At 38.1% G+C, this 23,851-nt stretch overlaps 1 protein-coding gene and 1 long non-coding RNA gene across 2 annotated transcripts; both read right to left on the minus strand.

The window, feature by feature from the left end:
* Positions 1-11,585: 11,585 nt before the first annotated feature.
* On the minus strand, positions 11,586-13,320 carry LOC130721263 (uncharacterized). The gene is made up of 2 exons (XR_009013370.1): positions 12,394-13,320; positions 11,586-11,857 (listed from the first exon to the last, which is right to left on the minus strand). It is a non-coding gene; the product is annotated as an uncharacterized LOC130721263 (long non-coding RNA).
* An 8,176-nt stretch (positions 13,321-21,496) lies between these two features.
* LOC130719838 (uncharacterized) lies at positions 21,497-22,390 on the minus strand. Its single transcript, XM_057570443.1, has one exon. It carries the CDS (start codon positions 22,388-22,390, stop codon positions 21,497-21,499), a length of 894 nt encoding a protein of 297 aa, XP_057426426.1.
* Positions 22,391-23,851: the final 1,461 nt, after the last annotated feature.

A 23,851-nucleotide genomic window follows, 5' to 3' on the forward strand; every position in this document is an offset into this window, starting at 1 on the left:
CCAATTAATGACTCAATAGATGCATAGAAAGAGATGCAAGACAGGAGAGCTGGCAACTAGAATTGATCTTAAGCTGGGCATGGTCAGACCTGGCCTGGGACCTAATACACAAGAGCTGGGATTACAAGAGGAAGATATTGGCTTACAACGCCAGTCGATCCTTCTAGATTACCCCAGCCCCAAACACCAGGGCTCCAGTTTGTATGGGGTTAATCTCCCTTTGACTACGGTTGATCGAGTAAGGAATGAGATTTTGATGGTTTATGTTGTTGATAGCAGGCCAAACAAGAGCCAGAAGACATCCTCTACGGCATGTGCTGGCAACCCTACCACTAGTTTGTTGAGCGACTCTGTTATGGCGGAGGAGGCAGGCCACAAGCTGCCCCACCCTCAATTATGACGACCCTGAGCTGGAACTGTCGCGGGTTGGCGGCTACCGCGACTAGTTCCGAACTCAAGGACCTTTGTAAAAGGGTCCAGCCTGCCATCGTGTTCCTCACGGAAACGAGGGCACCTTTAGTGAGAGTTGAATCTATGAAAAAAAGACTGAAATTCCAAAACTGCTACTGTGTTCCAGCAAGAGGGCTATCAGGTGGATTATGTCTGCTCTGGAATAACTCTGTGACAGTACAAGTTCTTGCAGAATCACAAAATTTCATCCATACAGCTATTAACATCAAGGGGGAGAATGACTCCTGGGAGTGTACCTTTGTCTATGGTCACCCTAGGTTTCAACAGAGGAGACACTTATGGAGGGAGCTTCTTACGTTCCAACCTCTTCAGGACCGTGCCTGGTGCTGCATCGGGGACTTCAATGAAGCCCTTTCGCAACATGAGAAGGATGGGCTTCATCCCTTGAGTAGTACAAGCTTGGACCTCTTTCGGGGATTCTTAGATGATGCAAATTTGATGGACATGAGCCTTAAAGGTTGTCGCTTTACTTGGTGTAGCAACCCACGAGACGGGTTCGTCACGCGAGTACGCTTAGATCGTGCGCTGACCAACTGGGCTTGGAGAGCTGCCCACCCTCACGCCTATGCAACGGCCCTACCTTGCATTAGCTCTGACCATTCCCCCGTGGTTCTTACTCCTAAACCTCTTGCGAGAAGTGGGAAATGTTTCAGGTATGAGGCCTTTTGGGAGTCTAGAGAGGACTGTAGCCAGGTTGTTAGAGAAGGCTGGGAAGTTGACCAAGCAGATGGTCACCCCTGGGATCTTGTCCTTAGGAAAACTAAAAAGTGCACTACTTCTCTTAAGCAGTGGCATAAGGAAAATTTCTCCAATGCAGGCCTGGAAATTCAAAATTTGAAGAATAAACTTACTCACATGCAGAATGACTCTCACGACAACATTGACTGGCAGGAGGTACATAATATGAAGGCTAGAATTAAGGAACTTTGGCAGAGGGAGGAAGCTTATTGGGGCCAAAGGTCTCGAGTCAAATGGCTTGCCTGGGGAGACCACAATACGCGGTTCTTCCACGCCTCCACCGTGCAACGGAGGGAAACTAATTGCATCCTTAGAATTAAACTTGCTGATGGTTCCTGGGCTGAGGGACAGAATCGCATCAACCAGGAAGCTTTACATTACTTCAAGCAGGTTTTCACTAGTGAAGGTGTGGCCCATTTAGACACCTGTCTTCAACATGTTCCAACTATTGTCCCTGATGCCTTATGTCATAAACTCCTTCAACCGGTTTCTGAATCTGAGATTAAAGTTGCTACCTTTAGCCTGGGGAAGGCTAAGGCCCCTGGGCCCGACGGGTTCAATGGAATGTTCTATCAAAACCATTGGGGTACTGTTAAGGAGGATATCTGCTCTGCCATCCAAAATTTCTTTGACTCGGGATCTCTCCCTAGCAAGATCAACGAGACGTTGATTGTTTTAGTCCCAAAAATCCAGCACCCTGAATCGCTCAATCAATACAGGCTGATCAGTTGCACTAATTTTGTCTGTAAGATCATTTCACGAATCATGGTTACCCGATTGAAAGAGTCAATGAAGAGTTTAATCTCCCCCAACCAAAGTGCCTTTGTTGGGGGAAACAAATTCAAGACAACCTATTGGTGGTACAGGAGATGTTTCACTTACTCAAGAGTAGAAAGCAAACCAAGGAAGGTCACGTGATTATGAAGCTAGACATGAATAAAGCCTATGATAGGCTGGAGTGGGTCTTCTTGGAGAAAGTTCTTCTAGCCTATGGGTTCCCCGTGGTGTGGGTGGATCGCGTCATGACGCTTGTCAAAGGAGTCTCCTATCGAATCAAGGTTAACGGATTTGTGGGTAAGTCTTTTTCCCCCCAAAGAGGTTTGAGATAGGGGGATCCCTTATCCCCCTACCTCTTTATCTTGGCTTCTGACGTCCCCTCTCACCTTTTCTCTTATGCTGTGAGAACTAACACGATTCAGGGTCTTCTCCTCCCCAACTCCGGGCCCTGTCTAACACATTTGATGTTTGCGGATGACACTATTTTATTCGCTAAGGCGTCCACAGAGGAACTTTATGCCTTCCAAAATATTCTTAACCTCTATTCTGTGGCCTCTGGGCAGCGTATTAATTCCATGAAATCTGGTATGATTGGCGGTAGCAATATTCCCTCACAAACTTTGGCTAGACTTGCGGCTATTGTTCATATGCAAGTGTGGGATGCGCTAGGTAGGTACCTGGGTCTACCGGCTGAATGGGGCAGAGCAAGAAGTAGATCACTTGATTGGATCATGGAAAGAGTTGTTAATAAAATCTCTGGTTGGAAGGGTCAACTGCTTAACCAGGCAGGTAAGGAAATATTGATCAAGGTTGTTCTTCAAGCGATTCCGTCCTACGCTATGTCCATTATTCGGTTTCCTAAGGGTTTTTGCAAACAACTCTGTTCCAAAGTTGCTCGATTCTGGTGGACGAAAGGTAAGAAAGAACGTGGTGTCCATTGGAGAAAATGGCAGGTTCTTGCTAATGCTAAATCGATTGGAGGCATGGGATTCCGGGATTTTGAGCACATGAACACTGCTCTTCTTGCTAAGCAAGCTTGGCGGGTGCTGCAAAACCCTGATGCCCTATGGGTTAAAACACTACAATCTCTCTATTTCCCCCATGGCTCTTTCTTGTGCGCCTCTAGAGGTAGAGCCTCCTCTTGGGGCTGGGGGAGCCTTCTCCAAGGCAGGGATTTTCTGGTTAAGCATGGTCTCTGGTTGCTTGGAAATGGGGAAAGCGTTGACGTGTGGAAGCATAAATGGTTAAGCTCCGGTGCTGTATTAGGAGGTACAGTGCCTCAACCAGATTTGAAGGTGAAAGCATTGATGAAGGATGATGAAAGGGCATGGGATATGGGGAAAGTGTCTGCGATTATCCCCCATTTCAGGGTTCATGATGTTCTAAGCACTCCTATCAGTTGGACACAACAAGGTGATCTTTTCATTTGGCCATTTAACAAGCAAGGCCATTATGATGTTAATTCTGGCTACTTTGTCGCAAAAGAAGCAGCTGACCTTTGCGGTGCTGGTTCTTCCTCAAGAGGAGGCCCTCAACCTCAAATTTGGGATTTTATTTGGAGTGCAACTTTACCGCAAAAATTCAAGCACTTCTTGTGGTCCCTTTGCAACAACGCTATTGCTGTTAGAAGCAATCTTTTCAGAAGACACATTTCCAGAGACCCGTTGTGCCCTATTTGTCTCAAGGGCGAGGAATCAGTAGTGCACGCGCTCCTTGAGTGTGACTGGACCAGACCGGTATGGTTTGGGTCCTCTCTTCAAGTCATCCCCAACCCTCTTCCCGCGCAGTCTATGGTCTCTTGGCTTTCATCTATGATCTCTAATCTTGGACAGACTAAAGAGCAAGTGGGTTACGCTTTTTCTTCTATGGCCTTCCTACTTTGGGGCATCTGGAAAGCCCGTAATAATGTTGTTTTTGCCAGCGCCAACTTGTCACCTTTGCAGGTTATTGCTACTGCCCATGTTGCCCACCATGAATACTATCTTGCCTCCATGAAAGGAAATGTGAGTGGGTCGGTTTCTGGGCAAGCTAGGCGCCGGGATCCTCATTGGAGGAGACCGCCCCAAGGTTTTATCAAATGCAATGTTGATGCAGCTTTTATTAACACTAATTGCAAAGCAGCAGGTAGCATTATTCTTAGAGATGAAGAGGGTTACCTTTTGACAGGCCACACTAGAAATTTCCTGGCTAGATCACCTTTGATGGCTGAAGCACTAATCCTACGTGATGCTCTTGCCTTTGCCCAAAGCATGGGATGTAGTAAGGTCCTCTTTGAATCCGACTCGCTTCAGCTTGTTCAAGCCTGCAGAGGGTTGAAAGATCAGGGAGAGATTAAGAACATTGTTCGTGATATTAGAAACTTGAAACAAAAGTTTATGGCTGTTGGTTTTATTTGGACCCCGAGAGAGGGTAATACTGTGGCTCATTTGGCAGCAAAGCTGAGCATGGAGAATACTGTTCATAATTCCTGGGTCTGGAACCCCCCTTCTGCTCTTCAGAGAGCTTTGAACAAGGACAGAGAGCTCTCTCTCGCTGACCAGAGGTGGTCTCTCCCCATTCCAGCCCACCCTGCTACCTCTACTCCGGTTAGCAGAGAGCAACCTCCCCCCAGGCCTGGAGAATAGCCCTTCCATCCTGGTTTGTGGTAGGTTTGTTGTGTTGTTTTTCTATTGAGGGAACAGATCCATCTCTCTGTGGGTTTAATGGCTTGTGGTGGTTGTTTTTTTGGTCCTATGCGTCCAACCACCCTCTCTTCTCAGAGTTGGTCTTGACATTTTTTGTGATATTTACTCCTTACTGGTGCTTTTGGTAGTTAGCTTCCACCAGTTTGTTGACTCCCTCTCTTGCCTATCCTCTAGGATGATAGAGTAGTGTAGACCATCAACTAGCAGACTTGTATTTATTTCCTATCATTATGATTTATGAGCTTGCTTTTGTTGAGTTCTGTTTGTTTCTAGCCGTGTGTGCTAAGCTTGTGTGTACAGTTTGGGAGACACAAAGCTCCCTTTTCTCCTCTTGGTTTAATGAAATCATTAACCTTCGACCAAAAAAAAAAGAGCTAAAAGAAAGTTGAGCTGCTGTACTGGTGTTCTTAGGAATTTAGGGCCTGTATGATTTTTCTTAGTTTGTCTGGTTGCTTAGATCAGCATGTGAGCATGCTTTAAGCTTAATTTCTTATCTGATTATGCATTGCAGAATCACTTCTTGAGCGTTTAGTCCCACGGATGTAAGTGCCGTTGAGCAATCTTTGAATGTGAACTAGCACCTTTGACCAAAAAAAAAAGAAAAGAAAGAGATTTTGAAATATTATAATTAAATTACAACTTATAAAATTATATAAGAGAAGATGATATATCAAAGTAAAACAGTACAAAATTCCTTCAATATGAAAAATCTTAAAAGCTATACAAAGTGAAACTAGAAAAAGTAATGAAACTAAATTTTTTGATTTGACAGGTCAAAGCTATAATAGAATAGAAAGTACTGAATTGGAGTTGACACCAGTGCTCCTCACTGTGTTGCATTGAGAAGCAGTTGTCCATAATGGTTTCTCATCAGAAATGCAACCCTCGAAATTATAGCATATAGCATTTCTCAACAAAACAAAAGTATTATGATTTTTCACAAAAAAGAATTAATAACTTTTGGAGAACTACATAGTAATTTGGAAGGTGATTATTACCTAACAGTTTGAAGGGCACGTATAACTACATGATACCCATACTTGTTGGTTCCTAAGCTCTCAAAATAAGATTGTTTATGATTTCATTGCTCTATCTCCCTCTAAAGCAAGACTTAGTAGGGCCTCAACTACGAAGAACCACCTGAAACTCTAGACACGCTATCCTATTGTCCATAGAATTTCAGTATGAGCATGTGAACGATGGTCTCATATTGATTAATCTTTCCAATAGAAAATCCCTACACAATAAATATTTTGTCAGCATTAAACTTATTTCTAAACCTAAAAAAAATAAGATAAGCAAAAAAAATATATACACACCCATGGTGGCCTTGTATTAGAGAATAAGCCTTTGAGACAATAAGAACCAAGAACATATGACAACATCCTGCATCATAAAATCTTAAGCATTTTCTAAGGAGAAACCATTATGGACGACCGCTTCTCAATGGCAATAGCTTCAATATGATGTCGTATACCCTCATTGAAGTAGCCTGTGACGTTTAGTGTTCATCATATTGGCTACATTTTGAGAACTGAAATTCACTAGGGAGAGACCCATTAAATGACGAAACTCGAGTTGAATGGCACAACCCCATGAAGGAGAGATATTTCTGTGAAATCAAGTCTCCAATCGAAGAGGGTATCCCTTTTGAGCCCAATCGAGCATGGTGATGGAAGAGTGTATGTTTCCTTGGAGCTTGTTGCCGAAAAATCGACACAGCCAGATTCCGGTGAGATTTGCGAAGGCGGTTGATGCAGGTGAACCATCGGAGGGAATTGGGGAAATGGTGCATTAGGCTATACCAGCAGTGGAGTCTTATATGTACCATTGATTTGATGACATCCAATGGAAGACACTCAATCCTCCACCATCGGATCAGTCCCAAGCAGTGACTGCCGATTCCTATTATGAGGTGACAACATTGGTTATGAGGTGAGAACATCTACTTATCTTTATAATCAAACTAGATGTTAGACACGCGCGTTGCGCGAACATATATTATTTTTTTTATATTTATTTTAACCTATAAAATTAAAAGAAGTAAAATAGTAGGATAACGTCTTAATTTTTTCAATGTTATAGTATTTATCGATATTTAGAAGATTAATAAAAATAAAATTGATGATAAATTATGCAACTAACTTAAGTACTCATACGAAATAAATGTAAATTTTTCTAAAGAAATGTAATTTATTAATAAGAATTTTTAGAAATAACAAATATAATATATTTTTTTCATATTATAAAATTTATTAATTTTTTTAATAAAATATACATTTATTGTGTAACTTTTATTTATGTATGTAGATACACATATATAGAGAGAGTAAACTTGTATTGTATGCTTGTTATATAAACATGCAATATAAGCTTGTTATATAAACATGCAATATAAGCTTGTTACATAAACATGCATTATATGTATGTTGGATGGCAAGATTTAGACTTTATCGAAATAATCTAGAAACGTCTAGAGAAAATCTATATTTGAAAATATGTGTAAAAAAATGAATTGTGGGGGAGGTTGGGTGCATGGTCCTGGACACATTTCAGGAATGGCGATTTGAAGGAGTGGGTGGTGTGAGTCAGGCTCGTGGACACCATGCATTGAAGTTCCTAGCGGGTCTTTGGGGCGCTTGGCGGAGGTGAAACAACGTGGTCCTCGACGAGCACCCTTGGTCCTTGCGTGTGGCATCGCATTTTCCACGATTATGATGAGTTTATATGGTTCCTCCACCCGTTGAGGGACACATATAACACGACCATATTGAGCCACTTTTGGACATCACTGCCGGTGAGTTTTGTGAAGCTAAACACGAATGGTAGCTTTCAGGAGCGATAGAGTTGTATGGGGGGGTGGTGGTTTGATTCGTGACATGAATGAAACTTTCTTGGTGAGTTTTATGAGTTATGTGAGTGGGGGTAACCCCTTCTTGGTAGAAGCTTTGGCGCTGCCTCAATGTCTTTACATTGTGTGAGTCACAGTTTCAGACATGTGATTTTTTAGGTAGACTATGCAGAGCTAGCCTCAACCCTTAAGGATGGTGAAGGTCTAAGTTTCCATGTGGAGGGTTGGGTTCTTCGTGATATTAGAGATCTGCTAGACATAAGTTGGAGAATCAACCTTGCTTGGATTCACCGGAATGGGAATGAGGTTGCGGATTAGCTTGCTAAGAGGGCGACTGACTCGCCTACGACCAGTCTTATGATTTATGATAAGTCTTCTAGCGAGCTCGAGACCTTCCTGTTGAAGGATTCTCTTACGGTTCCTTTGTTTTCCTCTGTTTGTTAGTTTTCCGAAGCATACAAAAAATTAGTATACTTTTATTGAATAATTATCAATAATTAGAATTGTCGTTAAATTTTAATGTTTCAATGTTTTTTATTTTATTTTGTACTTAATAGTTATTATTATGGTAAAGTGAGACTACCATAGAGATTGACGCATCATATAAAAAGTGGACATGGAAAATTTTAGGGATACTACTAAGGATGAGTTGTCAACCCAACAGTCTGCACTTCAGAATTATCCAATCTAGTAGCTTAAGTGGAGGTGAAAATTGAGCATTGACAAAATAACACCCACGTGTTTTCACCTCATGAATTTGTGAAAATACATTTCATTTCCTTGTTCTAGTAATGAATGACCTTGGGAATAGTAGTTGCATAGGGTGTAAGAAAACAAGACCTTAGCGACCCAGGGTAGCCAAGTACTTCTTTTCAATCTGTGATATATTATGTTTGTATTGAACGGTTGATGTCTTAATGTTGATCTAGATTTGTATTATGATTTCCCTCTCTTTGTTTCTTCATCAAGTTGAATATATTGTTATGTTATTTTGAGATTTTTGGTGTATAATTACATTTTATATGCTTTTTTAAGGCGTTATGCATACTTACAATTCATTTGAGGATTATTATTTAGGCCCGTTTGAAATAGCTTATTTAGATTTATCTTGTAGCATAATTGTTGATACAAATTTTAAAAGAGCTTACGACTCCATAAATTGTTTTGAAGTTGTATTAATAAACTACTCATATTAACTTATGAATAAATGTTCATAGATATTTATAATTTATTCTGAGTTTATAAAATTTTTAAATTTACTTACGTCTAAGCTCTTATGTGTAGGATTGTCCGGTAAACTGCGTCTCGGCCCGAAATCAATGAGTCTGAGGATTTTTTGTGCAATTGTGTGGGTCGGGTCGAAAAACCGGTTTCACGAGTTCAAAAAAATGGTTGAAACCGTTCCAACTATCGGATGCATGTTTCTAAATAAATTCCCACTGATTTTCAACCTGACCGACCACCACCTTAGATCTGGCTGAGGCCTACTCCCTTAGAGTTAGTAGGACACTTCATTAACCCTTGCTTACTGATAACGATTAATATTCAGTTCACATTGCATTTCCACCTCCACCTTAGCTAAATAAGAGGAAAAATGAGAGAAATGAACGATATGATATGTGATGCGACAAGAAATGCAGAGAGAGGTAGGAAGAAAAATGTGTGAAAATGAGATGGGATAGAAAATAAAGTGTGAATGAATCATAACTCACTAATAACCCTAGTTGTCGCACTCTCACTCTTCGCCTCTCCCTCGCCCCCTTATGCCTAGCTTTCATTGATCGCCTCCTTAACCCCAATGCATCTTCCTTTCGTCTCATTTCTATCCGCCTGCAACCAGATGTGGAGGCTGAAGCGATAGGAGCTGCATTACCATACCTCTATAAAGGATGAACTAATATCATTATTTCTCTTCTTAGGGTTTCTTCTTTCATTTCTCCAATTATTTTACCATAAAACCCAAAGTTGAACACGAGCAAGCATTGATCCAAACCGAAATAACCCACGAGAATCATCACCCAACCAACTGACAAACACTTCTATCTATGCTATAGGCACTTATTGATATAAGTGTTTAATTAAGTTGGAAGAACTTATGTTATGGCATAAATCTGTGCAGTTACTACAGTCAAGATTCCAAGCTGTCGGACAAAGATCGGATGATTAATATTTATTCTCAGTATGTCAAGTGCAAAGCAAAAAGCTCAAAAGGACTGATTGTAATAAAAAAATTGATTGCTGGCCCAATCCAATCATATAAATCGAAGCAAGCTAAAGCCCAATTAATTAATGACTCAATAGATGAATAAAATCTGAGATTTTTTGCCCAAAAAAAAAAATTGGCATATCGTCTTTTCCACACACCATCTAATTAAGCTTTCGAAAATTTGCTATCATATTTGTCCAAAAAAAAAGATTTTGCCTTCAAATAAATTCATGGTTTTTTTTTTTTCACGATCTAAAATTCTTTCAACTCCAATTATATGAAACAAACAAAAAACGCGTCAATAAAAAAACTATATATATGTTTATAGTTCATGAAATGGGCCAATATTAATTTTCTCCTTGTTGTATACATAACTTGGCCCGTTATCTGTGGCCCAAAACAAAAATGGTAAAAAGATAGATGTCTCCAAACGGTACCGGTCCAAACATTTCTTGATAATGAATTCCATGTTGTATTTACAACTTTTAGCAATGAGTTTAATTTTGTATCTCTCTACCTCTTCTTTGGCACTCCTCTCAATCTTGAACATTCATTAACTCTAACTGGTTCATGACCCCCAAGAAGGCTTGATAACATTCAAATGTTGTTTTTTTTACTTTGATTCTTTATTCTATAGTTTGTCATCATGGATTTATCAAAGTTTAGAGACTCATCAATCATCATCATCAAAACAAAAGAAGACAAATAATTTATCTATGTAACTTTTTTTTTATCGAAATGCTTTTGAATACTTTTGATTCAACTTAGCCCTTTGCTTGAACTTCCTTTGAAATGCATGTCATGTGAATCCATGAGTTACAAGAATTGGTGAATGGATAGGATTAGACAATTAATTTGTTGCTAAGGTATTTTATCATTCTCTTGTATCGGACGAAATTGTGTCTTCTTTTTTCCAATTTTATACCTTCCCTCTTTGCTTAGGTTCAAATGTATGTTTTTCGCTGACGCTTTCCTCACTGCTGACATCTGCCTTAGTGGCCTCTTGATCCTCCAAACCTACATCTCCTTATACTCAGATCTCTTCTCTCTAATGTTTGCCACCAATGAATAAATATGGGAAATCACTATTAATTAATTAACTATAGTTTAAAACAAATATAACATTCATCAACTAACACTAAAAAAATCAAGAAAATTAAGGCGGTTAAAACCGCTGCAATATAAAAAAAACAATCATAATTTACCGTTTTTTTTAGTGTAAATATATAGTAACTTTAGCTTTCATGCCTAATAAAGTGTCTAATTATTTCTAACAAAATATCTCATTTCTTCTCTTAATTAATTTTTTATTTTCTCATTTTTTTTCTCGTTGACAAAGAAAAGTAAGCTGGAATTAAGTGATATATCCATATCCAGTGGCGGATCTAGGACCCCGGGGTCAGGGGGTTCAAAAATTTTCAAATGAACATATCGGTAAAAATATAATTAAAAATAACTTTAATATATTTATACATCAGAAATTATACAAGTCATAGTTGTCCTTCACGTGATTTCATATTCTGAAATCGCTGAACAATAAAGTCAGAGTCAATGTTATTGAATGCATCACTCTCAATGTAAGTAACTAAAGAATCGTTCATCCATGTACTAAAAATTGATCCACATTGCTCACTTGATGACCTTGCTCTCTTTACTAAAAATTTGTCTATGAACTTCCTAGAAGTAAAAACAAACTCAACTTCACTATACCAAACAAGTATACAATTGCAATTTCAAATACAATAATACCAAATCAATAAATTGGGCATTGAGAAAACAGAAATTGAAAGTGAACACTAAGCTCAAGGCATTGCATACTCAACCCACAAGTTTTTCCCTTGGATCTCAACACCAAATCAAAATCAAACATCTTGATTATACAAAACCTCTTCTCAAAAGAGAGGATCAGTACATCTCCAAAAACAGCTAAACTAAATGCAACCAAAATGGCACAAGGGGTGCCAACCCATGGACAAAGCAATACAATTCACTCTACATCAGGTGAGACTATAGAATGCAATAGTACAAGCATGTTAATGCAATGCATTGTGGAGATTTGCTATTGCTGATACCCTTTGGATCAGTGCTCCTAAAAACACTCTCAGGCCACCCTTGTAGTGAAGTTGCAGCCTGATGATAATGAACCAATTATGTAAATTTCCAATGTATATTTTTCAACGAAAGCCACATAGTGTACATCTTTTTATGGTGAACTAAGTATATTCTGAACTTTTAAATGCTAATTGATTTGGACTTTTACATTACACAAAAAAGAAAAAAATAGAAGAAACGAGTAGGACAGAGTAAACAGGGGAGAGAAAAAATAAAATAAAATATCTAGGCTTCAAAACTTCAATTACGCAGAATAGCAACTATCAGGGAATGTGAAATCACCCAGTAAGTTTTCATAGCAGCGCCTAACTGCACCATAAACGCCCACCAAACCATGTTCAATCGCAGAAAGAGTACCCACGCGCACCATCCCAACACCCAACGCTCAATCCCCAGAAGCTACACTAACTCAATTAGTTTTTCATCCCCTCAGGTTGAAGATGGGTGAAATATATCAAATTATCAATCAATCATGGATTTTCAGAAACCCTCTGATTCTGAAAGAGAAAGGACAAGAATTAGGGAAAAAAATAGAGAAAAAATAGACACCTTACCTTACCCAGTAACCCTCAAAGATAAAGGAGAAGCAGAGTTGCAGAGATACGGAGATAGAAAGGCAGAGGAGCCGGTAGACTGGTGGATGGTGGTGGCGTGGCGTGGTGGTCGGTGGTGCGCCGTGCGTGTGTTTGACGGCCAGACCTAGGGAGCGATTAGTGATGAGAGTGCGAGAGAAAGAGGGTGAGGCTGAGTGATAGAGTGAGAGAGAGAAGTAAGTGGGGTCTTGGGTGCAAATTAAAATTTTCAGGGGGTTCAAAAAAAAAACTATACAAGGGGTTAAGTAAAATTTTTTTCTTTTTCAGGGGGTTCATCTGAACCCCCTCACCTTGCTGTGGGTCCGCCCCTGTCCATATCCATCTCAAAATCATTTAGTTCTCACTTTTTGGTGTACATATACATTGCCTTTTTATCTTGGTTTCATTCCCTCCATTTTCTTGGCTATCATGCAGTTAAGGGAAAAATTCCAGTAAAACAAGTATCTTCCAAAGTTTTCCACTTAGTAAATGAATGGTTCTGACAGATCAAAGAGTCATCTTTTTGAGGGCACTTGCAATGTTCATCCCAAAAGAATGAATAGCTTCTCATAACTTTTTATTTCAGCACAAACTACCTAGTTCATTTGTGAACCATACACTGTTTCATTGGGTTTTCTACTTGATTCTCTATCCCCACGATAAAGCTTCCAAACAAGTTGGCACAAGCATATTAAAAGTAATTGAATACGTGGAGGTGAGTTATTCGTGCTAATGGAGAGATATTTAAGATCTTATGAAATTGGTAAAAGCCTTCTTGGTAAAGTTCTCATGGGGAATTTATGCTCTGTTTGGTCTTCATATAAAAAAAGATGAGGAAAAAGTAAAGTTAGGAAGAAGAGAAAGATTCCTTTTGAATTGTTTGTGATACAAATAACAGGATTCAATTGGAAAAAACGGGTCCTTACTTCTTAAGGAAATTAGAATTTATTGGACTAAAAGTGTGCAAATGAAAATTGATTTTGAATTCCTCTGTTTAGCTTGCTACAGCTTAGAGATGTAAATTGTTTTTCCATTTATAAATACTTGCGGTAATTCGCTCCAATACTTCGGTCATATTTCTAGTCTATGTGCCATATATTTAATCATCACCAACATCTCTTTTCATTCTTTTAAACATATAGGAAATACTTTTGAATCCAAGGCAGAGAGAGTTGTATGACTTAAAGAGCAGTTACAAATTAAAAAACTTACATTTTCTTTACCTAAAGAACTAATAGGAGTTCGAACCGATATGTTATTAGGTATGAGACTCTATCATGCTCAACTGGATCAAACCTTTAAAGTTGTTTCTATATATGTTCCGTAATTGTTTAAACTTCTAAAAAAAATCAAACATTAAATTAAATGCGAGCCAAACAATAATGAAGTGGGTGCATATATCTTTCACTAACTAATCAAGTCATTTAATCGATTGATCACCGCCTTGTATATAATTATGTTGAAATATAATGAAAGAGCATGTGTGTATAGTGACGTTACAAGGCATGCATGGAAACATCTCTTCACTGCTGGATCAATATTTTCCATATAAATAAAAATGATATGTCAGTCTCTTTTCTTTTCCGTGAGCAATGAACATCCACAGCCAACAACAGTGATCAATCTCATTATTACGAGTACTTGTACTGAGCAATAAACAATTAACCATAATACTCTCAATTCTAATTAGCCAAAGAAATTTTATCATGTTAATTGAAAAAATAAAGAGACATGAGCAAGACATGTACAAAATTACACAATGATTTTTTTAATTAACATATGATTCCATAGAGAGTGAGACACAATACGATTTTAATTCCTCTTCAAGTCGACCAAGTATAGGACTTTCTGTCATGTTTAGAAGTCTTGAAGTCCATAAACTATTCAAGCATAACCTCAGTATTTGACTAAATAAAATTTTTAAAAATCTTGTTATTTAATTATTTTCTTCAAAATCAAAATACGTGCACAAAATATTTTGAACAAAAGGTAAAAGGAACACATACTCCGATGATTAGAAAGTTCTCAAATCCTAATGAAACACATACTTAGTGAATAAAAATCTACCCTAATCAAAGTCTAATATACTACTACAACATAGTCTCGAATAGCAATTTGGTGTATTCCAATCCTATCTCTATCAATGTGAGAGCATCACGGATCACTAAAAGGATATGCTTCATTATGACGAAGCCAATGGTCACAACTCACAAATGTTTATTGATGATCAGCAAATGGGAAACTGCTTTTGAAATTGACTTGCAATATTGTTTTGCAGTTTATTTTTTTTCTTTCTATATTTGATTATTTGACATTAATTGTTTCTGGTTGGCGTGATAGGAATGGGATAACAAAGAATTACATACATGGAGGAGGTCCTCTCCACCCTAATTGGGGGGCACTTTTTCTAAAGGGTACTTTTAACATGAGCCTCTCGTGTGTGTCCTGTAACTCTTGACATTTGACTTCAAAAAGGGTCATGGGATGAGGCATATTTAGGCCCTTTTAGCGGTGAACCTTAGCTCACTCTTTCACTGTTTTTGTTTTGGTTTTTTTTTTCAAACTATGTTAAAAACTGATTGGTCCGTTCATAACATCTAATACATTACACTATGTTCTTTATGTATACTAAAATTAATTTATAGAAAAATTATTAGTTTTTAGTTTTTACATTACAATATGTTCTTTATGTATTCTATCTCTAAACAGTTAAATAGAAATAGAAGTAATAAAATCTTTTTTTTATAAATGATTATTAGAAATATTAATCAAATTCAATACAAAGTCAAAAAATTTGTAAACAAATATATGAGTGAGTGAAAACAACAAAATGCTTACGGAAGTAACCCATATAATGGTCGATGCACTACCAAAATTCAAAATTACATTCAATTTAACTCACTCTCCTTCTTATGTACTATTTTTGTCCTCTGTTTACGACTACCACCACCACCCTCTATTGTCGTTGAGATCCTCCGACAAATCCACCGCCAACCTCTCCTTAGCCTGATCATCCCACTCACATACAATATGCATGTACACATCGGCACAATCACATGCTCCAATGCACAAACTTGCGTTACCTACATGCACGTCCCCAACTTTGATTTGCCTGCGTAGGGTGATTTTCGACCAGTGCCACCAATTAACCTTTGACTAGTTTTGGTTCTCCGGTTCTCATATCATATAAGTTTTTTTTTTATAAGCCAAAATCAAAATTAAAATAAGCATAAAAATGCTTAAACCCAATTAAATTGTAAGATTTAATTATGATTTTAACTCTTTTGGTTGGTGTAAGGGACGAATAATTAATCAATAAAAATGATATCCACTCTTACTTATTGGCTGTAATGTGGTCTTTTATAATCATTTTTACTCCCTTTCAATTTTTTACCTCCCTCGACATATGTTGCCTATTGGCCATTTTACATGCATGCCTTGTCAATTCGGATTTGAACATTAAATATACTAGACATAATTTTATCCAAGGTAGAGACAATTAAAGTGACATCAAATAATTAAAATAATACTCCTAAATTAAATATGCAAAGGATAATTTTCCTACTTACCAAAAAAAAAAAAACCAAAGGATAAAACAATGTATACTTCATTACTTCCTTTTCAAAATGTTAAACGTTCCAATAATGCACATTATTGCACCGACAGGACGATGGCTGCAAAATGTTAAACGTTCCAATACGTTGCAAAACACAATGACAGATCCATCAAATTTTTAAATGTTAGTGGGTTTAATCTTTAAAGTTTTGGCAACGGTATATTGCAAAATATATATATATATATATATATATAAAGTCAGGGTCTGAAGAGGCAGGGGAATATTATTTTTTCCTCTTCATTTCAATTTCAAAGTCACATATATTTTACTATTTATTAAAGTAACATAATAGGAGTATTGTATTACATGGCTAAATGTCAATGCTTTGTTTAGTACTATTATTATGTAGCCAAACTCATTTAATTATCATATCATAGCTAGATGAGGGAAACTACTTATTTTCAAAACAGATAGAATTATGTTTTTCTAGTAAACTGTTCTATTTCTTTCTTTTTTTAATTAGTGTCTACCATAAAGACTTCTTATTGGTTTCTGTTAAAGAATAGCATAGTGGGAGAGAACATTTTTCCCCTTTGGGTTTCATCAAGCGGCAAGCTTTGCCTTATCTCTTGGGAAAGCTTAAACAATGGAAAAATCTCACACTTTATGGCATGAAAATAATAACTAGAGAATAAAAGACACCAAATATCTTTATTAAGAATCTCCTTTAATGAAGGGGGAAAAGCTTACAAAAGTAATTTTGGACTTTAATAAAATATAAGCCGAGGCAATTGAGCGCACGGGTTGCTTGATTTTAGTGGGCGTTAAGTTTGAGTGTTTCTCTTTTTATTAGAGAAAATTACATTCAACCTTTAACTTTATTCATATAACACTAAATTTCAATTTTCTCTAAGTTTTTTTTGGTACAGATTTTCTCTAAGTACTACACTTCATTTCACATATTTTCCCTAATTTTAAAATGTTTGTTTAAACTTACGTGTAGAAGTGAAAAAAATTTAAGATGGAAAAAATTCGTCACAGGTGATAATGTTTGTGACGGAAAACATTCATTATAAATACGTCTCTATTATTCACCAGCCATGGGTTTTGTGACATTTTTTATATTCCATCACTAAAGTTAAAAGCAGTGGAATAAAATGTAGATTTTAGAGAAAAATAAAGTTGTGTTATGTGAGCAAAGTTAAGGACTTAAGGTAGTGCTATTTTTTATTAAATTTAACTTGATTTCATAAACCATGAAATAATATTGTATATCATTGAGTTTAGTAAAATTAAAAGTAAATTATATTCATCTACGTTGAGGTTTTTATATATTGAGTTATTGACACTAAATTCTAAACTGATTAAGATATTATACTTCGTCAAATTCACTGTTGGAAATTAATTTTTTTACTATCTACATTTTATTACCAATTTTTTTGACAAATATTACACTCCATTCCATTCCCTTCAATTTTTAGTAAAACTCCTATAAATCTATATCTAATTTTGAGATCACTAATTAGTGCATTTTTTCTCTCATCATATATTTCACCTTTTTAACATTTTCCATAAGTTTTTTTTGTTTCTTTTTCCTCTTAACATGATACTTTCAAATTATGATAGTGTTAAAAGAATTGAAGTTTAGTTTGTTTTAGATTAGTTATGTAAAATTCAAATTTTTAAATTGTTACAATTTTAAATCTCTTATTAATTTACTATATCACTCTAGCATTTCAGTTGTATATGCAATGAATTTGGCTGATTAATCTGTAATTAAATTTAAAATTATTTGTTTATTGTAATTTGTTTGGTTAAAAATGTTCTCAGCTTGTTAACCTGTTGATATTTGATAAGTTCATATTTAAATATGCACAAATTACAAAAATATTTTAATAAACACAAAGAGTATATAATGAATAAAAAGATAATAAATATTTCTAAAATTTAGCATAAAATCTTGTAAACATAACACTAAACTAAATATGTTCTTTTTTCTTAAAAGTCTTATAAATAGGAAACATATGAAGTATATTGTAGTTAATTATGAGCATGCAGTTGGGTGGTGGTGGCAGGGCACACCGCACAGGGCATGCCACAACAACCAGTCAAGCACCATCACGGCACGCCACTCAGAATGAAAACAGTGTTTGGCTCCCACAGTCACCATCACATGTCATGTAAAGACGTTGACATATTCAAATTAAGGCCTCTACTCATGGTGGCTTTCCCTTGATCCCTGTGACCCCACTCCCTCACTCACCTTCCCTTCCTTCTTAGTCTCTGCTTAATGCCAACCAACAATTGAGCTTCTTTCTGGTCCACACCACCACCTATTCATTTGTCCCTTTCAACCTAATTAATTAATGGGTATATATTTCAGCATTCAATTATTAATTAACCACAAGTTAACATGATAACTAGATTATCTCATTTCTTAACTACAAGATCGGGAGTTTAATCAATTATTAGTTTTCCCGTAAAAATGAAACACATTTCTGACCAATCATTTATTGCTTAGCTTTACAGTAAAAAAATAAGTCATTGTTGTTGGTGTACTAAAAAACTAATTACAGTAACTATTTAACTAAATTATGCATGCATTTCATCACAATTTTTGAGATTATTTATAATTTCTTAACTAACATTCACACCTTTATATTATATTATTTCAAATACAATATCATCACTTTAATGAAAATGTGGTTGAATTCACCACTTTTATATATCCCCTATTTGTAATTCATGGTGGTGGACCTAAAAAATAGTTCTATGGCCAAAGGGTCCCACACACGTGGGACATGCCTTTTACTTATATTCTGCCATGTCATTTGTTTTGGCCTTGCCAACTTGACATATGCTAAGTGCTAATTTTGCCATCACAAACACCCCTACTTCTGTTGGTTATTTTATCATTTATTGCTGAATTAAAAAGGCCATCAGGTTGGGACCTTAGGTTTTTTTTTTTTTTTTTTTTTTGAAAAGAACCTGCTATCAATTAAATAGGGGGCATAGAAGCCAAAAGATCTGCGGTTACAAAAACATCGACTTCAGGCGGTACCTCCTCAATCCACACCAAACCGGCGTATGAGGCGGCATTCCTGGCCAAAAAGTCTGCAACAACATTGCCTGAACGGCGAACAAAGACAACAGACACGAAATCTAAAGAACGACACAACTGAAAGCAATCACTAAAAATAGTAGCTAAGTAGTTCCTCCCGTCCGGAGGCTTCTTCCACATTTGAAAGAGAGTGAGACAATCCGTTTCAAAGCAAACCCGCCTGGAAGCCGACGTGGTAGTCTGCGCCTCATGGTCTCTAATAAAAGAGTAACCTAACTTAGAAGAATATAAACCATCAGGAGCACCTAGCCAAAAGAGAGAGTCATTCACACCTCCATGCATAGACCATGGAAGGGACATAATTTGCAAAGCAGTGTTAGGACAAAAAACATGTTCAACAAGTTCTCTATTCCATTCTTTCCCTGAGTTTAACAACAAGTCAGAAACGTAATTAATATTCAAATCCAACAAGAGATCCTCACTATAAATAATAGGAGTCCCATGTGGTAACCAATTGTCATGGCGGACATCAACCATTTGGCCATTGCCAATTTTCCACCGAGCGCCCGTTTCAAAAATCCACTTTGTACTCCATATACTAGACCAAGCATAGCTCGGACGCCAACCTTTCTTAGCCTTGAGAATGGACCCATGAGGGAAATACACTCCCTTAAAAATTTGAGCAAACAGGGATTCAGGGTGGGAATAAATCCTCCACCAGTTCTTGGCTACAAGAGCCATATTGAAAGCATGAAGATCCCTGAAGCCAAGTCCACCATCACACTTGGAGCGGCAAAGCTTACTCCAACTAGTCCAATGAATACCCCTCTTGGACACATTTCCTCCCCAATAAAACCGGGAAATCATACTCTCAAGCTCTGCACAAAGACCATTTGGAAGCATAAAACAAGACATAACATATGAAGGGATAGCCTGAGCTACAGATTTAATTAGCACTTCCCTCCCTGACCTAGAAAGAGATCCCTCTTTCCACCCCTTGAGCTTTTTCCAAACACGGTCCTTAACAAACTGAAAAATCTGAGATTTTGACTTACCAAAAATAGTTGGTAAACCCAAATATCTGTCAAAGCTTTCCACTGCCTTTACTCCCAACAGCTGTTTAAGCTCATAAAGACGGTTCTGAGGCACATTTCGGCTAACTGAAAGCATTGACTTGTCCAGATTAATCATTTGTCCGGAAGCACGCTCATAGGTGGCCAAAATGGTTTTCACCACTTCCGCCTCCTGATTAGTGGCTTTAGCAAAAATGATACTGTCATCTGCAAATAGAAGGTGAGAAACAACAGGTGCATATTTCGCAATTTTAATCCATGTAAGGCAGAAACAGATATAGACCTCTGGATAAGCGCAGAGAAGACCTCCCCACAAAGGATAAATAGATATGGGGATAAAGGGTCACCCTGACGCAAACCTCTCAAGGGTGAGAAAACCGGTTGAGGGTTACCATTCAGCATAATAGAGAAGTCTACAGAAGACACACAGTTCATAATAAGGGTCACCCAATGCGTGGGAAATCCCATACTAGACAACACTGCTTGCAAAAAATTCCACTCAACTCTGTCATAAGCTTTTGACATATCGAGTTTGAGGGCCATCATGCCATTCCGGCCTGTGATTTTCTTTTTCATATAGTGAAAGCACTCATGTGCAATCAAAGCATTATCTGTGATCAAACGACCAGGCACAAATGCACTATGAGAGTTGCTAATCAGATCAGGTAAAATCAGTTTCAGACGATTAGCAATAGTTTTTGTAATAATTTTAAAAAGCACGGTACATAGACTTATAGGTCTATATTGTGCCGCATGCAAAGGTTCCTTGATCTTAGGAATCAAAACCAACAGAGTTCTATTTATTGAATCAGGCACATGTAGATCATTTAGAACTCGCAAACAGTAGTGGGAGACCTCATCCCCAATAATATGCCAATATTTTTGGTAAAAGAGAGCTGGAAAACCATCCATACCTGGAGCTTTAGTGGGATGCATCTGAAAGACTGCCTCCTCCACCTCCTCCTTCGAGAATGGATCCGTAAGAGTAACTAAATGGCTCTGAGTCACCTTACCCTCCACCAAGGACGTCACCTCTTCAATGCCAGATGGGTTGGAGGATGTAAATAGACCCTCAAAGTATTCCCTTAGGACCTGTGAGATTTGTGCATCATCCTCTACCTCTCGACCACCACTATCTGTTATAACCTCAATGAGGTTCCGCTTCCGCCGCTGAGATGCCTTTTTATGGAAGAACCTAGTATTACGGTCCCCATGTTTTAACCAATTTGCCCTCGATCTCTGGCTCCACCATATCTCCTCTTTTTCAAGAAGGACATCAAGCTCTCGCTCCGCCTCTCTCATCTCACGCAATATCCCTTCCGTCTTAGGTTTCCGCTGTAGGTTTTGAAGACGGACCTTAAGATCAGAGATCTTCTTTGGTATGTCCCCAAACTTCTACTTACCCCAAGAACCAAGGGCTCCACTGACCGCCTCAAATTTACCATGGATGTCATCACCAGACCAGGTCCTACTCCAGGCTTCAGCTACCACTTCAGAACACTCATCACCGCTTTGAAGCCAAAGCTCCTTAAAACGAAAGAGCTTGGTCCTTGCCAGTTCTCTATGACCCCTGCGAGAAGAGCAAGTCAAGACAATAGGACAATGGTCAGATTTGTAATTAATAAAGTGGCGGACTTTAGTGACTGGCCACATGCAACTCCAATCTGAGTTTGCAAGTGCAAAGTCCAACCGTTCTTCAACCGTGTTAGGTGCCTCTCGCATATTCGACCAAGTGAATCTGTAACCTGAAAAACCAACATCATGAAAGTCACATTCATTACAGGCCTGGTTAGCAACCTGCAAACGTCCCATATCGGGCACATCACCACCAAGCTTATCAGCTGGGGAAATTATATCATTAAAGTCACCAATGCAAAGCCAAGGCATAGGATGGGGAGGCTTAGCACGACGGACTAGGTCCCAAGTTCGAGCTTTAAACCTCTCCTCTGGAAAGCCATAGACCGCCATAATCTGCATGACATCTGAAGTAACAGGGTGAGTAATATTGAACAAAATATGATTGAGAGAAGCATGGATTACTCCAATTTGTATCTCCTCCCGCCAAAGAAGTCCCAATCCTCCTGACCTGGACTTTCCACCACCTGCACAAGACACCGGAAAAATACCAGACAAACCACCCATCCCGCGGTGGTGAAGCAACTCAGACGAACTCAACTTGGTTTCCATAACGAAAACCACATCGGGAGCTTCAGAATGGATGAGCCCTTGCAGGGCTCGAACTGTCGGTCGGTTCCCAAGCCCCCGACAGTTCCAAGATATGATCTTCATTGAGGTGGGCGGGACTGCTCCGCAGTCACCGCCGATCCCAATCCAGATTCAGAGTTCACCTTTTTAAAGGGGGGTGAAAAACCCATGCTACTACCTCCATTAGAAGATGAGCCACTCGATCTCTTACGGCCACCATAGTCCCGCCTTGTCTCATGACCACCAATGTGGAGTTTCTGTCCACTGTTGCTTGGAATCCTTTGCCTCTTGATATATTGCTGCTTTGCACGATCACTACCCTCCGTCCCACTCGCACTTCTCCTACCCGTGGGTGTGCCTGAGGCTGAAAGGGAGGGTTGGTGATGTTCCTTTGGTAACGGTAGCTGCGAGTTTGGAGCAGAGTCTTCAGCCCGCTGTACCTCATCCTCTTTGGACCCATTATCTTTCATGGTCACCTCTCCTTCTTCACGTGTTTGATCCTGTTGGCTATCATCATCCTCATCACCTTGATAAGGCTCAAAAGCATCTCGGTCTCTCATTTGTCCTCTGTTTCTTCCCCCGCGCCTGCGGTCTTCATTCGCCCTGAGCCAACTGCCAAACGGCAGCGGCTTGCGAAAAGCCTCCTCACAATACTTCACCACATGGTTCAGCCGTCCACATTGATAACAGAAGTTAAATAGTTTCTCGTACTTAAACAAGACCTGAATTTGTTCCCCACCTTTTGGGGCCAGTAGTCGACCCCTTTTGAGTGGTTCATCAACCTTCACCCAATGGGACCTTAGGTTGGTTGTAAAGTTGAGTATTCAAATTCAAGACTTCCTTTAAAGAAAAAAATAAATAAATGCGAAAACATATGTGTATGTGTAACCTCGACTTCAAAGAAAAAAACAAAGAAACGGTTTCTGAAATTATGTGTCCTCTTTTCCTCTAAATGGAGGAGGAGGGGGAATATCAAATAGGGATGAACACATTCTCAAATTTCCAACAAAAGCCAATTTGTCAAAAAAATAATTATTTTGTTCTATTATACTAAATTTACTCTTTTTCTCATCATCTTCTCTATTCACTCTTTCTCTACCAAACCAATCAAACCAATATGGAGCCCGGAAAAGGTCTCTCCACCTCTTTCTTTATCATACCTTTCCCCCTACAAACAATGTGTTTATGTGACCCATGTAGTCCATTGCCCTCCTAACTCGGATGTTTAGTGATTGACCAAAAACTTGCAATATTCAATGCAGACTTTCTCGTTTATTTGATTATGAGATTTATGAGGATATGACAAGATATGTACATGTGATGCGTGTTCTCAACTACTCATTTAGTCTCACTCTAATTTTGGTGTAAAAAACCAATTTGATTAAGATTTGGTTTAACACTTCATTTATTTGATTAAGGTGTTCTTATGTGAGAACATGAGAATAAATTAAATTATGACCGTTTGATTCAATCATGAACGGTCCAGATTAAAACATTAAGTCATGTGAGTTTTTAAGAACACATTTCTTATATGATAATCCTCTA

Source organism: Lotus japonicus, chromosome 5, assembly GCF_012489685.1.
Source record: "Lotus japonicus ecotype B-129 chromosome 5, LjGifu_v1.2".
NCBI classification, from domain to species: domain Eukaryota; kingdom Viridiplantae; phylum Streptophyta; class Magnoliopsida; order Fabales; family Fabaceae; genus Lotus; species Lotus japonicus.

Excerpts from the sequence above, each read along its gene's own strand:
- LOC130719838 (XM_057570443.1), bottom strand. The coding sequence starts at position 22,390 with ATGAAGATCATATCTTGGAACTGTCGGGGGCTTGGGAACCGACCGACA.